This window comes from Heteronotia binoei, chromosome 3, assembly GCF_032191835.1.
Source record: "Heteronotia binoei isolate CCM8104 ecotype False Entrance Well chromosome 3, APGP_CSIRO_Hbin_v1, whole genome shotgun sequence".
NCBI lineage: Eukaryota > Metazoa > Chordata > Lepidosauria > Squamata > Gekkonidae > Heteronotia > Heteronotia binoei.
The window spans coordinates 72,642,647-72,657,033 of NC_083225.1; the positions used below are offsets into that span (position 1 = coordinate 72,642,647).

At 38.3% G+C, this 14,387-nt stretch overlaps 1 protein-coding gene across 3 annotated transcripts in view; it reads right to left on the reverse strand.

The window, feature by feature from the left end:
- MAP3K15 (mitogen-activated protein kinase kinase kinase 15) overlaps positions 1-14,387 on the reverse strand; it is a 102,086-nt gene that overhangs the window by 53,311 nt on the left and 34,388 nt on the right. For all 3 annotated transcript variants that reach the window (XM_060234040.1, XM_060234041.1, XM_060234042.1), the window contains exons 5-6: positions 7,943-8,111; positions 6,620-6,726 (exon numbers count right to left, since the gene is read on the reverse strand). In XM_060234040.1, coding sequence (XP_060090023.1) covers positions 6,620-6,726; positions 7,943-8,111 — 276 coding nt within the window. The remainder of the gene's footprint in view (positions 1-6,619; positions 6,727-7,942; positions 8,112-14,387) is intronic.

Below are 14,387 nucleotides of genomic sequence, written 5' to 3' on the forward strand. Positions count from 1 at the left end.
CTCTCCCTTCCCCACGCTCCAGCACGCCGAAGTCCTCAGGAAGTCTACTAGTGGCACGGCAGCTACTCCGTGGCCAGCCGCCACTTATGTATGGATTGGGCTGTCAGTCAGTTCTTACTTATACCCAGAAATTAAACTTGTTGATCTTAAAGGGACCTCTGAACTAAAACTTGATTCTCACATCTTCTAGCAAATATTTTTTACTAAAGGCATTCCAAATTTCTGGTAACTCTTAACATTTTGAATACTTTTACTTCAGGTAGGGGAGACAATGAATTAACTAGTGTGATCTCTGACTTATTCATAAACATTGGATTAAATTATAGCCTTAGAGCTATTTCTTATGATGGAATGCTGCTAGCATGATTGCGAACTGCAGGATTATTTTATTTCATAATAAAATCAAGTGTTCATGTTGCTAGTTAAAGCTATTGCTTAAATAAACAACAGCCTCAGGATTTACCTGATGCTGGATGAGAAATGATCAAAAGGGAAAGATCCCCCTTCTGGCTCCTCAGGTTATCATTTAGACTCTAAATTTTAAAGTGGCATTTGGGAACCCTTCTTAGGGCACTACTTCCTGCAGAATTTGATTATTTTCTATTGCTTCACTAATATTTCCCATTGTATTTACAAAGGCAGGTGATTCAGCTGACATTTGCATGAAGTTGAATAAAATAATTTTCATGAGATGGAACTCAGAAAATATCACAAGTCCCAGTGGGGAAAAAATGATGAAGGTGCTGTTATATAAGAAGAGGGGCGGGGAACCTCTGGCCCACGGGCTGAGACCCCTCCGACTGGCCTGCAGCAGCCTCCCAGGGCCCAGCTGGCCAGTCGGGGATCTTGGGGCTGGGCCATGCTGTGCGCCAGCCTCCCAGGCCCAGCTGGCCAGCGACAATCGTAAGGTCAGGTGCGCTGCGCACCTGCCTCCCTGGCCCAGCTGGTTGGCAGTGATCGCTGGGCGGGGTGTGCTGTGCAGCTAGCCAGTAAGGATTCCTGGTGGGGATCTCTGGGCCCAGCTATGCTGGGCACCAGCCTCCCTGGGCGGTAGCAATCATGGGGCTGGGTGCACTGTGCACCAGCCTCCCCAGGCCCAGCTGGAGAGTGGTGATTGCTGGACTGGGCCACGCTGTGCTCCAGCCGCCTGGGCTCAGCTGTGCTCCAGCCTCCCAAGCCCAGCTGGCACGCTGCATTGGTCAACGGCCACCCCTGGTCCAGCTGGCCGGCAAGGATCACTGGGTTGGGCCAGGCTGCATAGCAGCATCCCCAGGGCAGCTGGCTGGCAGGGGTCATGGGGCACAGCCACACTGCTGTGGCCTCCCCGGATCCTGCAGGGCCTGGAAATGTCACTGTGGAAGTTCAAGTAAGTTCCCCCTTCCTTTCCTTTCTATTTCTTCCTCTCTTTTTGTTTCCCTTTCTTCTCCCCCTTTCTTTATTTCCTTTTCTTCCCCCCAATTCTTTATTTCCCTTTATTTCCCTTTCCCCCCCATTTATTCTCATTTCTTTATTTTCTTTTCTTCCCTCTCATTTCTTTATCTCCCTTTATTTCTCTGTCTTTCTCTCTGTCTCTCAAGCCTGAGTGGTGGGTGTTGTGAAGGACGGCTGGTGAGGTATGTGGGTGTCTTGGGTCTTGTGGGAGTAGCTGCAGTTTCTGCATGAAGGGAGGGATGGAGGAGTGGCAGGGGTTGGGGGTGGGAGCCAACTACCACCAGTTCAATTTCCACTTGATTATCCCAGATGGCGTGGCCTAATATGTTAACGAGTTTCTGCTGGCCTGCAAATGTTATAAATTTCTAAATGGCCCCTGGCAGAAAAAAGGTCCCCCACCCCCAGTCTAAACTAATAGCCATAATCACTACATCTTGTAGAGGCAATTTCTATAAATTAATTATGTGTTGTGTGAAGAAGTGCTTACTTTTGTTTCTCTGAACTCTACCGATTACCAGTTTCTTTAGGCAATTCCAAGTTTTTCATTATGGATAGGCACAGAAAATTATTGCTATCTACTTTTCCCAGAAGGCGGTTATGCTGCAACAGGGATCAGTAATCAATGTGTATTTGAAGGTTTGCTTTTCAAGAGCAGCTGTTTCACATACACACATCTGCAGTGGATGCTGGTAACTGAGGAAAATGTAATGGTTTTTTCTTTCTTTTTACTACCAGGAATAGGATGGGTATACTGATATGTATCTTGAACCCTTTCCCTCTTACCCATACAGTATGGATTAGACTGCATATCCCCCCCTTTTTCATGCATGTAGGAATGTATATCCTGATACAGGATACATGTTATTGGAAAGCAGATGTTTCCCCCTCTTCTCCTCAACATTATGATGTTTCTGTGTACCTCTTCTGTCCTTCCTGCAGTTTCCCCAAAACCTGCTTTGCTACGGTGTTTTCTGAAAGTTCATAGTGTAGAATGCATTGGCTTGAATACATTACTTTTTATCTAGAAACATTACAATTATGTTTAGGGATAGAAATTAAGATAGTTATAGTCAGGGGTGGGATTCTAGCAGGAGCTTTTTTGCATATTAGGCCATACATATTAGGCCATTGATGTAGCCAATCCTCCAAGAACTTACAAAAAAGAGCCTGGAGGATTGGCTACATCAGGGGTGCATGTCCTAATATGCAAAGGAGCTCCTGCTAGAATTCCAACCCTGGTTATAGTACTACAAAAGACATATATGGTATACATATTTAGGTTTAAATATGTAATTCAAGGTACTTAGGATGAGAACTGTTATATTTTTGGATTTCTTTTCTTCACTTGACTTAGTTATGAAAATGAAAGAAAGGTTTTAGTGGGAATATGATTAGTTTTACATTCTCTAACTTGGTCATTTGCCCCAATGTCTCTACTGGCTATGAAGGAATAATTAGATTACAGGTGCCAAAATTGCAGCCCGAGGGCCTGATCAGACCCCCAGAGTGCTCCTATCAAGCCCATGAGCAACTTACTATCATCTGCTTCCTTCTCTCTTTCTCTTGCTTCCTTCTGCATCACAGCTTGCTCTGCACAGGAGCTACAGAGCAAAGCCTCTATTGTCTCCATTGGCTGACCAACACATGAAGCACAAAAGCTCACAATGCCCAGCCTTTGGTCTTAGGACCAAAGCATTGACCATGAGATTTCTGTAATGAATGTTAATAAATCAAAAGTAGGTTTGCAACTTATAGATACACACCTGAATAACACTGAACAACATACAAAATTGCTACAGCATATTTTGATGCAATAATTCAGAACAAGAGGTGTCAGTTATCAGAAACTATTAAACAAAATATTGCAAGAGTGCTAACTTTTAAGTATATTTAATTTAATTTTTTTAAAAAATCTTTAATTGTGTTTGTCTGTGTCCTTTATAAAGTTTGTACCTCCACTACCTGACATTACATTTTATGATACACATGGCCTGGCCAAACAAGATCTCATTTATGTCAGATCTGGCCCTCATAACAAATGAGTTTGACACCATTGGTTTAGATAGCCTAAAGGTCTTCAGACCCCTGGCTATGCATAATACTGTGAGGAGGAGAGATAGGTCTGTAGACTCTGATGCTAAAAATGAATCATTGATCTTGCAAAGAAGGCTTACAATATGTTATGGAATGTGGATGTTTGAAGGTGAGATATACCAGACTTGACATAGACAAAATGCTGTTATTGGGGAGAGAATACCTCTGTTAAATAGATACACATATTGCTATTTTAAGGGGTCAACAAAGAATTATGTTTTTTAATTATCAATACAATGCTAACTCTAGGAGGACATACCAGCTTTTGAATAACTAACGGGACTTGGCCAGGTAAAATGGGTTTTACGTGTATAACCAATAATGTATGTTTTGTATAATTTTTTGCTTATGTCACAAAGGGTATAACATCTCTGGACAAAGTCTGTGACCCTCGGAGAGTTGCTAGGCTTCTGAGGACTTTTACCTTCCCTATCCAGCACTCTGCCTGTTTATTAATAAACATATTTTAGTTCTTCCACTCACAGAACTTCCAAGCGTGTTCCTCATTTGGGACGGGGGCAGACACTCAACCACAGGTTGAGTGGTACAGTAGCAAAACTGGGGTGGCAGTCAGGTAGAAAGTCCAGGAAGATCCTGGACCCTGCTCCAGCCCCTTATGCCATCCATTTTTCCTCTCACCCACCAGAGGACTATAAAAAACCTGACATATAATATTTTTTTAAAAAAATTGTCAGATTTCCTGAATTCCTACTTCCATTTTTAAAGGTAAATCTCAAACCTCTATGTTGTCCAGATATAACATGAAAGACATTTTATTTTAATTATAGCTAGGAATTCAGAGAATTAAAGAGACAATTTATTATAGCGCTACAATGCTATAACAATACACCTGTTGCCAATATTTGTCAAAGCCCTATGGTGGTTTCAGGTGAAAGGCTGAAAATGGTACTATACACTACTATACACTACTGTGTTACTTTGGCTCCTCTTAGAATTTATTTTCCTTGGACTAGAATACGAAGCTACATAATTATCACTCAAGATATGAACCTGACTAGGGCAGAAGGTGATTTCAAATAAAGCCTCTTAAGTACATCTCTGCCTTGGGTTACTGACATTAATTAGAACATAATTTCAACTTGGACCTGTATTAATATTATTGTAATATTATTGCATTGCCTGGAGCTAATGTATAATATCTATTCTTGACAACTGAAAAAGGCCATAAAGCCGAAATGCATTTGGCCAGGGTCAGATAAAGTCTTTGTTTGCGATTTCTGTATGATTTTAACCTGAACTGAGACTATATTTGGATTGTTTTAACCTGAATTGAGACTCTATTTGGGCCTATAACTGTTTTTAAATTATTTTGTTACAAATACATGTATTTTTGTATACAGAATATGTCTTATATTGAGCAATACTGGGCCCTTTAGTTTGGATTCATTTAACCTTTTAGGTTCTTAATTCAGGATAGGGTTGCCAGGTTTGTGTTGGAAAATATCTGGAGACTTTGGGGGTGGATTTGGGAGAGGGCAGATCTCACAAGCTAAGAAGAGCTGACCCTGGCAAGTACTTGGAAGGGAGACCTCCAAAAGAACGCGAGGGCTGGGATGCAGAGCCAAGCGTATCAAGTCGTCCCTCGGAAAATGTCCAAGCTTGAAGTCACCATGATTTCCAGGCATACAAGCTTATCTCTGTGTGGAAAATGCCGTGTGTGTGTGTGTGTAGCTATGATCACTACCCTCATATTATTTGTGTGAATTCCATTCTGGCATAAAGCTATCTCAGGAGCGATCACATATTGCTATTAATTGTTTGATTTTTAAAGAATTTCCATGGTTTTAACTGAAATAACCCATAAAGACTTTCACATAACCTAATCCTTGTACATATCTATTTTAATAGTATTTTCAAGAACAAAACAATCAATTTCAGTTACTCAAGGGATACATATTGAAGGTAAGTTTTAACAAGTCAATGAAGGAATTGTTAACTGAATGAGAAATCTACTGCAACTGTAGATTATCTTTTGGTGAAAGCTGTTGTAGTAAAAGCTGTTGTTCATCCTCAGAATATCTTTCTATAACAATGATTATCCAAACACATTTAACAGAACTCAAAGAAAATGTCAAATTATATTAGACCTAATCAAAATTATAGCTCTAGAAGTCTCTTCGGAATTACACAGGAGTTGATGCCAATAAAGGTCTGAACTGAACTGAAATTACACAGGAGGATTGTTATAATTTGTTCCTGTACAATTCATGCTGTGCTAATAGTTAAAACATTCATAAACTTAGGTAGCTCACAGATCTTACAAGTTATTTGTAAAATGACAGTTCTCTTTGCATGCAGAAGGTCCCAAGTTCAATTCCAAGCACCAGATAATAGGTGATGTGAAAGTCCTCTGTAGAGACCTGCTGCCAGTCTGAGTGAACAGTACTGACCTTGATGGACCGTGTGTACAGTGCAAATCAATTTATTTGATATAACTGCCTTAAATATTAATCATCATTATGCATTCATTAGGCACTTTCTATTTTGTTATTATTTATCACTTTAAGACTAATAATTATTAGACTGCTACTCTGTTTATACACAGTGAGCATAACAAGGGAAACAAATAGCAAAAATGGAGACAGCAACAGAAGATTTAAGGAGAATCCAAAGCTCTGAACCCATCTTCCAACTAAATTAGGTTTTCCCAAGCAGAAATATAAACAGCATGCTCAGCTCTTATGATCTTTGTTGTTAGAAGATCAGAGGAACATGCAACACCTTTTTTAAAAATAATGCCATCATAGTTAAATGGGAACATGTTTACAAAATTGTCCTTCTGTTTCATTAAGCAAAAGAAAGTGAACTGCGTACTAAACAGAATCCAATCAAGCACTGCTGTAGGGGATCTTTTTAAAAACGTGGAACAAAGAGAGTTTAGGAGATCTATGAATGGGTAGTTGAAACGTTATCTGCTTGAACAAAACACAGCCATAGCTTAGAAACTTTTCATAATCTCTTGTATCCTATATGTAATTTAATCCATGGCTATTTGTTTTTAAAGTCAAAGATGCTTTTATACTGAATGAGTAACTACATATCTCAATTTATGATACACAAAATTTCATCTTACCGATTCAATGCAAATGCGTAATGAAATTTAATATTGTGCTGATCAGCCAATTCACAGGTTGGCAGCATTTCCAGTGTTTCCACCAGCTTTACCATAGCATCATAGTCCTAGCATCAGTTGGAAAAAACAATGAAAAAGTATTAGTCAACAAAATCCATCATCAAATAGTTTTTCCCCTCTCTTCTTTTACAACATATGACTATCACCAACAAATCTTTAGAGAAGCTAAACTCTTTTCCTTGACAGCCACTTCATCAAATGGCAGAATTGGTAAGCAAGTTGGTTTCAACCTACAAGGAATAAAATCTAGCTCTATTGAGACCGGGATTTATGAACAAATGAAGTCCTGAATGCAACTTGTCCTTGCTAGTGATAACATGTCATTCTACTAAATAGCTGACATTTCTCTTAAGACATTTATATTCTCAGCTAAAGAGAAGCTTGCAGTGAAATGACAAAGTGTCCTTAAAGGTAATATGTAAGAACACTTCAATTTGTTCAACAGCTTCAATTTGTTCAACAGCTATCTAGTCAGCTTTCCACTAAATAAAAGCAATATATTAAAGAGAATTTAGAGGAAAGTCAAGTAGCAAAAATAATAACATGGATCATTGCTCAGTTTGTAATGAAAGTTAAAAATATCCTAGAAAAGAGAACAAGAATTTTGCAGCAAACCACCATCAATAAAAGATTGAAGACCAATAAACCCATTATTTCTGGTAAAATCATTACTTCCATTTTCCACAGCCATACCTTCTGCCAATAGCCAAAAATTGCAATTCCTTAAGAATCTTCTTAGCGATAAGAACCCTGAGGTGACATATAAATTAGCAAAATTTGGCTGCCTTGCCACAAGAATAAAGAAAACCCTAATAGTTCAGTCAGGAAATGGCTAAACACCTTTGCCAATCTGTTTGCTGTAACTGCCATGTTTTGTTATATTTGTAGTTTTATAACAGTATTTTATGCCTTTTATTTATGATTTATGGTCAATCAGTTTTAATTTTGTATGATTTTATTGCTTTAAATGCTGGTTTAGGCAGTGAATAAACAATTTATTTATTAAGGGAAGAAACAAAGAGGTCTAGACAGGGTTTTTAAGTTTATCCTTGGTTTTAACACTAATTTTACATCTTCATTGTCAGTGTCTTAAAGTCTGTATTCGTATTTTATGTATATTTTAGGTGGTATATTTTAGTATTGTATAATAATTATTGTATATTTATATCACCTTTTATTGGTTATGAATTGGACTTTTATGAATTGTTTGCTGGTCTATGACTGTTATAAATTCATTCATTCATTTCTGGTAAAATAACATACCTGGATATCTCGGTAGGACAGAAGCAAGTTTATGACTATGTCAGAAGTCAGGACTTCAGTATTATCCATACGAAGCTTAATCCTGGCCAGCTCCTTTGCCAGTTCTTCTCCTTGATACTTCTCTCTAGCTTTTCTAATATCATTCAGCAGTGTTTCCTTGTAATACGTGCTAATGATAGTAGAGTGAGAAAATCATTAGAGGTACTCAAATTACTAGTTATACACTGAAAGCAAAAAGTATGGGGAAAGAAGCATGAATATATGTGAACCACCTAACTCAATAGCTGGAATCAAAAGCACTATTCCAGCATCCATAGGTGTCCAATCAGATGACTCATTTTTCTTTAACTGGCAGGCCCTCATGTCCTACCAAAAACTGCTTTTTGAAACTTTCCTCAGTTTGAAAAGTAGTTTGCCATGTGGTAGCATAGGAGGCTGTTCTTTGAGAGCCAGTTTGGTGTAGTGGTTAAGTGCTTGGACTCTTATCTAGGAGAAGTAGGTTTGACTCCCCACTCCTCCACTTGCAGCTGTGACTGCCTTGGGGCAGTCACAGCTATCACAGAGCTTGTCCTTGAAAGGGCAACTTCTGGGAGAGCTCTCTCAGCCCCACCTACCTCACAGGGTATCTGTCATTGGGGAGGAATATAAAGGAACTAGTGAAGTACTCTGAGTGGAGGGCAGAATATAAATCCAACGTCGTCATCTTCTTTTTCTTTGAGAAACACAAAACCCATTCTGTCACCGGAAACATATCATGTGGGTCTTTGAATCCTGGCCTATTTACTTGACTTTGGAATACTTTTCACCTGAGCTTTTGTTGTCTGAAAAAAATGAAACTGGTTCTAGGCGGTATAATCTGGAGGAAATCATGACTGTAAACTACATGGGGCGAAGTGGGACATATGTATATACTAGGATCACAAACCTTTCTGAAGATTATTTGGGGTTATAAAGCATTACCTAATTATGTGCAGATTATATTCACTGAAAAAGTACTCTTTGCAGAATTATAGAATTATTAAATATGGATCTCTAAGGCTGCAGTCCTAAACATTGGAGAACAAACTCCCATTAAACTCAGTGGGACTTATTCTGAGTATAATTGCTTAGAATTGCACTGAAAGTACCGTATATAAACAGGAATTGCTATCCAAATTATCCCTCATCAAAAGCAATTATCTTAACAGAACAACTGGAGTCTAACATAAATGGAATGTTCTTACTGTGTACACAGTTAAATGAACCCACCTTCTTCCATATTGTCTAACCTGACAGTCATGATCCTCTTCCCAGACCTTCTCTCTGTCCCATCTACCACAGTGGTGAGATAGGTGGCAACTGGAGACAGGGCTTTTTCAGTTATGGGACTTCATGGAATGGCCTCTCCCTTGAGTTCATCTGCTGCCTACCATAATGTCCTTTAGGCACCAAGCCAAAACATTTCTTTTTACCTAGGCTTAGCCTTTTTTTGGTCTCCTAGTGTGAGGACTGTTTTATTAATGAATTTTATGCTGCTGAAAGTTGTGTTCTGTTTTAATATTCCTAGGCTTGCTTGACAATTTACTGTTATTTTAAGTGTTTACTGTACTGTCAAGTAGGTGTCTAAAGTAGGTATATAAATTTTCTAAATAAACAGATTTAATTAATACATGCAAACAACAGCACAGACCAATGTTACAGTGCATTAATATTCAAACTAACATTTTCAAGGTCATGTTTATTTATCTTTGTTTTTTACTTTGGCTTATCTTTAAAATCAGCGACATTTTTTAAAAAATCTGACACAATATGTAGGCAAACAAGCAGGATGTAACACATTAATTAATCACTAATATAAAACTTGTTTTATCTAAGTAAGATATGCTTCTGTAACAATAAAAGGCAGAGAAGATAGTTTGCTATTTTGTTTCTTTTAAATTAATGCAAATACTATTACAAGTTCCCAACCGGAAAAAAATGTAAATGATTCAACTAAAGTAAGCCATGAGCAAGTCCCAGGGAAACCAATGAAATTAATTGGTCACAGCTAATATAACTGGCTTTTTTTTTCTTCTGGAATTTTTTTTAAATTTTATAACAGATTTTATTGAAAAATGTCAACTTCCATATACAATGTATGTAAATATTAACATAAAAATACACTTCATGCTGCAGAGTCGAAAGTACAGAAAAGAAAGTCTAGAATTTTAGCTGTTATATAATCATTAAACAAAACACAAACCCCAATATTTAAATAAAAGAAATAAAATAACCCCCTCTCCTCCCAGTTAATCAAATTAACCCTCCCCCCTTAACACCAAAACAAAACAAGAACAATATTATAGGGAACCTCTTGAGGTGTCAAGCAATAAAACCTCAAAGATACTGAAAATACTAATAATAAGTCAGAGTAACAAAATGTCCTTATAGACCTTGTGTTTATTAATGGAGTTAATATATGTGGGGTCGTGGTCAAGTTTCTTAAAACCGGGTACCAAACTGTAATTGGAGTATGCCTGGTAAGGATCTACTTAAATTGTAATTGGAGTATGCCTGGTAAGGATCTATTTGGTTTAAGCCTGACAAGATTTTGTCGATCACAATATGGTCCATATCTTATCCCACCAAAGGTCAAGATACATATATGAGGAGCTTTTCCAATTATGCACAATGGTAGTCTTAGCAGCTCTTAAGAGTTTGATTATTAGAGATCTCTTCGAAGAAGAAATGGAGAGATTGAGCCAGTTATTAAGTAAGATGATATCTGGGTTTTCTGGAAGGATGATGTTTGTAACCTGGGCTAAAATAAGTTTCCAAAACTGTTTGATTGGGGGCATTCCCACCAAAAATGTATGTAAGAGGAATTATTGCCACAAGAGACGTTGCGGTGTGTAGTAGTACCATCGGGCCATCAGTCTGAAATTTTGTTGGGGTATGTTTATGATGTTAGATTGTAATGCTTCAGAAGACCATATCGAGTCCCACTGTTCTGGTGTCATGTTTGAGTGGCATTCTTTAGGCCAGAGTGTAGTGTAAGAAGTTAGAAGCAATTCTAATTTTGCTATTAAGATTTTGTATATATTCGAAATGAGACCTTTCTTAGTTTTGGGGGGATGGAGAATAAGAGATTCAGAAGATGTAGGTGAGTGTTTAATGCGTAGTAGAGTCATATGATGTCCTTTAAAGTACTCAAACCAGGGTGCCGGGTGTGAAAGCTTGTTATCTATTTGTGTTTTTGTTAAAGGGGCTTTTTGGGTTTTTTAGACGACATTGAATAAATAAATAAATTGTTGACGATTCCCTCCAAATTGCATATGTGTTAGGTAGTTGAGCAGGTAAAAACCATCTCTGGCCCATGAAAGTAGAGATAATAGAGCATCCGGGAGCTAGGTAGACACGCTCAAGGTCCCAGGTAGTCAAAAGAGCCTTTAGAAAAGGGTTTATAAAGTGCCAGTTGGGGCACTTGGATTTTTTAAGCCAAAGAAATTCATAATATTTAAAAGGAGTGAAGTGAGCCTCTTCAATAATAACCCAGGTTGGAGTAGGTTTATAGTATAATATTTTGACCATATGGGCTAATATTGAGGCTTTATAGTAACAAATTAAATCCGGGAAGACCAATCCCACTTTTGAACAACAAATGGTTGTAAATTTGATTCTTGGGTTTTTGTATTTCCAGATAAATGATGTAAGACCCCATTGCCAGGTTTTTATCAAGGTAAGTGGTATGTCTATTGGTAGTGTGCAAAATAAATATAAGAACTTAGGAAAAATAAATGATTTGACCACTTGAATACGCTCTAACCAAGAGAGTGATAGTTTTCCCATTGCTTCAAGGATTTAGTTACTTCAGCGAATACCAATTTGTAGTTGACTTTTAACAATTCAGATAGTTTTAAAGGAATATTTAGGCACAAGTAGTGCCAAGATGTAGTCACCCAGTGGTAAGTATAGGTAAGAGAAATGAGTTGCCTAGAATGGGGAGAAAGTTTTATAGGATACAGTATTGATTTGGCAATGTTAACAGTAAGCCCAGACACCTTTCTGAAAGTAGAGAGGAGAGGATTACTAGAAATTAACATATAGGGACATCAAACCGTGAATGAACTGGGAGCGTCCACTGCTGCATGACAAAAGCTAATTATAATGAGAAATGGATCCATTCTGTATCTGGATAGGAAACAATTGGATTCATATCGACCAATGTATGGAGGGAAAATAACTTCAAGCTCCCTCAAATCACTCTGTTTAAGAGCCAGACAAGAAGACATGATACTTAAATGTACTATTTGTTCTAATATAGTAATGACTATTTATCTACTTCTCATTAGTGACAGGGTCAGCAGCAACTCTGGGCAACTTGCTACCACCTGACTTTCATGACGACTCACCCAGGCCTGGCTTCTTGCTATTGTTCAATAGCAATAACCCCACAAAAGCCAGTGTGGTATAGTAGCTAGTTTCATTCTAAAAACTTTGAATCCAGGTTCAAATCCCTACTTCGCTATGGAAGCTTATTAGGTGATCTTGGGCAGTTACACCCTCTCAAACTAACCTACCCCTCAGAGTTGAGTTGTTGTTTTTTTAATTATGTTATATATAGTCCACCTTTTTCACTTGGACTGAGGCAGAGTGAGTCAATACTATCAACAGGTTGGGATATTCAGTGAACAATACAATAGGATTAGATTTGTATAACCAATCAGAAATCTAAAAAGAGAACTGAAGGAAAGCATCGATATTAACATGACGTATTAAATAATGTAAAAATTACTAAGATCCTAGTTTCTGTAAGCTAAACTCACTAGCATAGACCACAGTCCCTAATAATTTATCCAGGTAACTTTGTGAATCATTTAGTACAATGCAACTTTATTGCCTGCATAGAAAAGCCCTCTTAAATAATTCAGTTTTGCATTGAGAGTGGGAGCCTTCCTGAGCTTCTCCAGCAGGCCAGTCCTTAAGATGGTGGCCACAATGGAGAAGACACATATGTGGCAATTGTTGATTCTGTCTGTTTGGAGGTTGGCACCTGCAGAAGCTGACTGTGAGTGAAGCTGTCATGTTGATTCATTGAGGGAGAGGCAGTCTTGCTGATATGATGGTCCAAGGCCATGAAGGACTTTGTATGTGATAGCCAATAACTTAAACTGAGCCTAAAAACTGATGTGCAGCCAGTGGTGTGACTGAAGAATGGGAGTAATATGTATGTTCCATCTAGCTCCCAATAATAACCAAGCTGTGACATTCTGCATCAACTGGAGTTTCTGAATTAATTCTGAGGACAGACCAATGTACAGTACATTACAGTTGTCTAGTCTTGATGTTGCTGTGTTATAGATCTAGATGGCCAGAACAGCTATATCGACTTAAGGGTCATCTTCTGGATGAAGTTGAGTTGGAAGAAATATTTCTTTTGCAGCTGCATTAACTTGCTTTTCCAATAATAATGTTGGGTCCAGTATAACTCCAAGGTTCTTAACCGAGTCAGCAAGTCCATCAAAAGTGGGGAGCACAATGTCTTTCAAGAACTCCACCTTCTCAACCAGCATTATTCCCTGTCTTTTCAGGGTTTATTTTCTCTTAGCCAGTTTACTACAGCAACCATGCTACGATTTAGGACCTCTACTGCATGATCAGGAGACTTGTATAAGGATACATAGACTTGTGTATCATCTGCATATTGATGACAACCAGGGGTGGAATTCTAGCAGGATACTTTGCATATTAGGTTACACACCCCTGATGTAGCCAATCCTCCAAAAACTTACAAGTCTCTTTTTTTGTAAGCTCTTGGGGGATTGGCTACATCAGAAGTGTGTGGCCTGATATGCAAAAGAGCTCCTGCTAGAATTCCACCCCTGATGACAACTAACCCCAAAGGTATGAGTGATCTATCCTAATAGCTTTTAATAGAGACTGAAAAGCATGGGGAAGCTAACTGCACCCTGTGGAACTCAAAACTCCTACACTGATGATAGCAGCTCTCTGAATCCAATCCATGAAGAACGATTTGAACCAGTTTGGTGTGCATCTCAATACCTACTTTTGTCTTCAATTATCCCAACAAGATGATATAATCTTCTATATTGAAGGTTGCAGATGAATCCAATAAAAGCAACAAAGAGGTATGGCTTTTGTCTTTGTCTTACAATTAGACAGAGGTCATCAACTAAAGCTATCCTCTATGAGGATAAAAATGTTAGGATAAAATGGAAGACTCAGAACAATGTAAGCCGCTTAGAGTCCCCTTTGGGAACGAAGGTAAGTCACAAATGAAGTTTTTAAATAAGCAACATAACTGAAGTTAGAGGCAGATGAAAAGTTTGTTGGCTGGTGGGTGAGAAGGAAGCGAGGAAAAGGGAGACAATATGGGGGTTGCCAAGAAAAGAGAAAAAGGAAATAGAGTAAGGAAAGTGATATAGGAAGAAATGAAATACCCTGCAAATCCTTGCAGCGCCTCCAT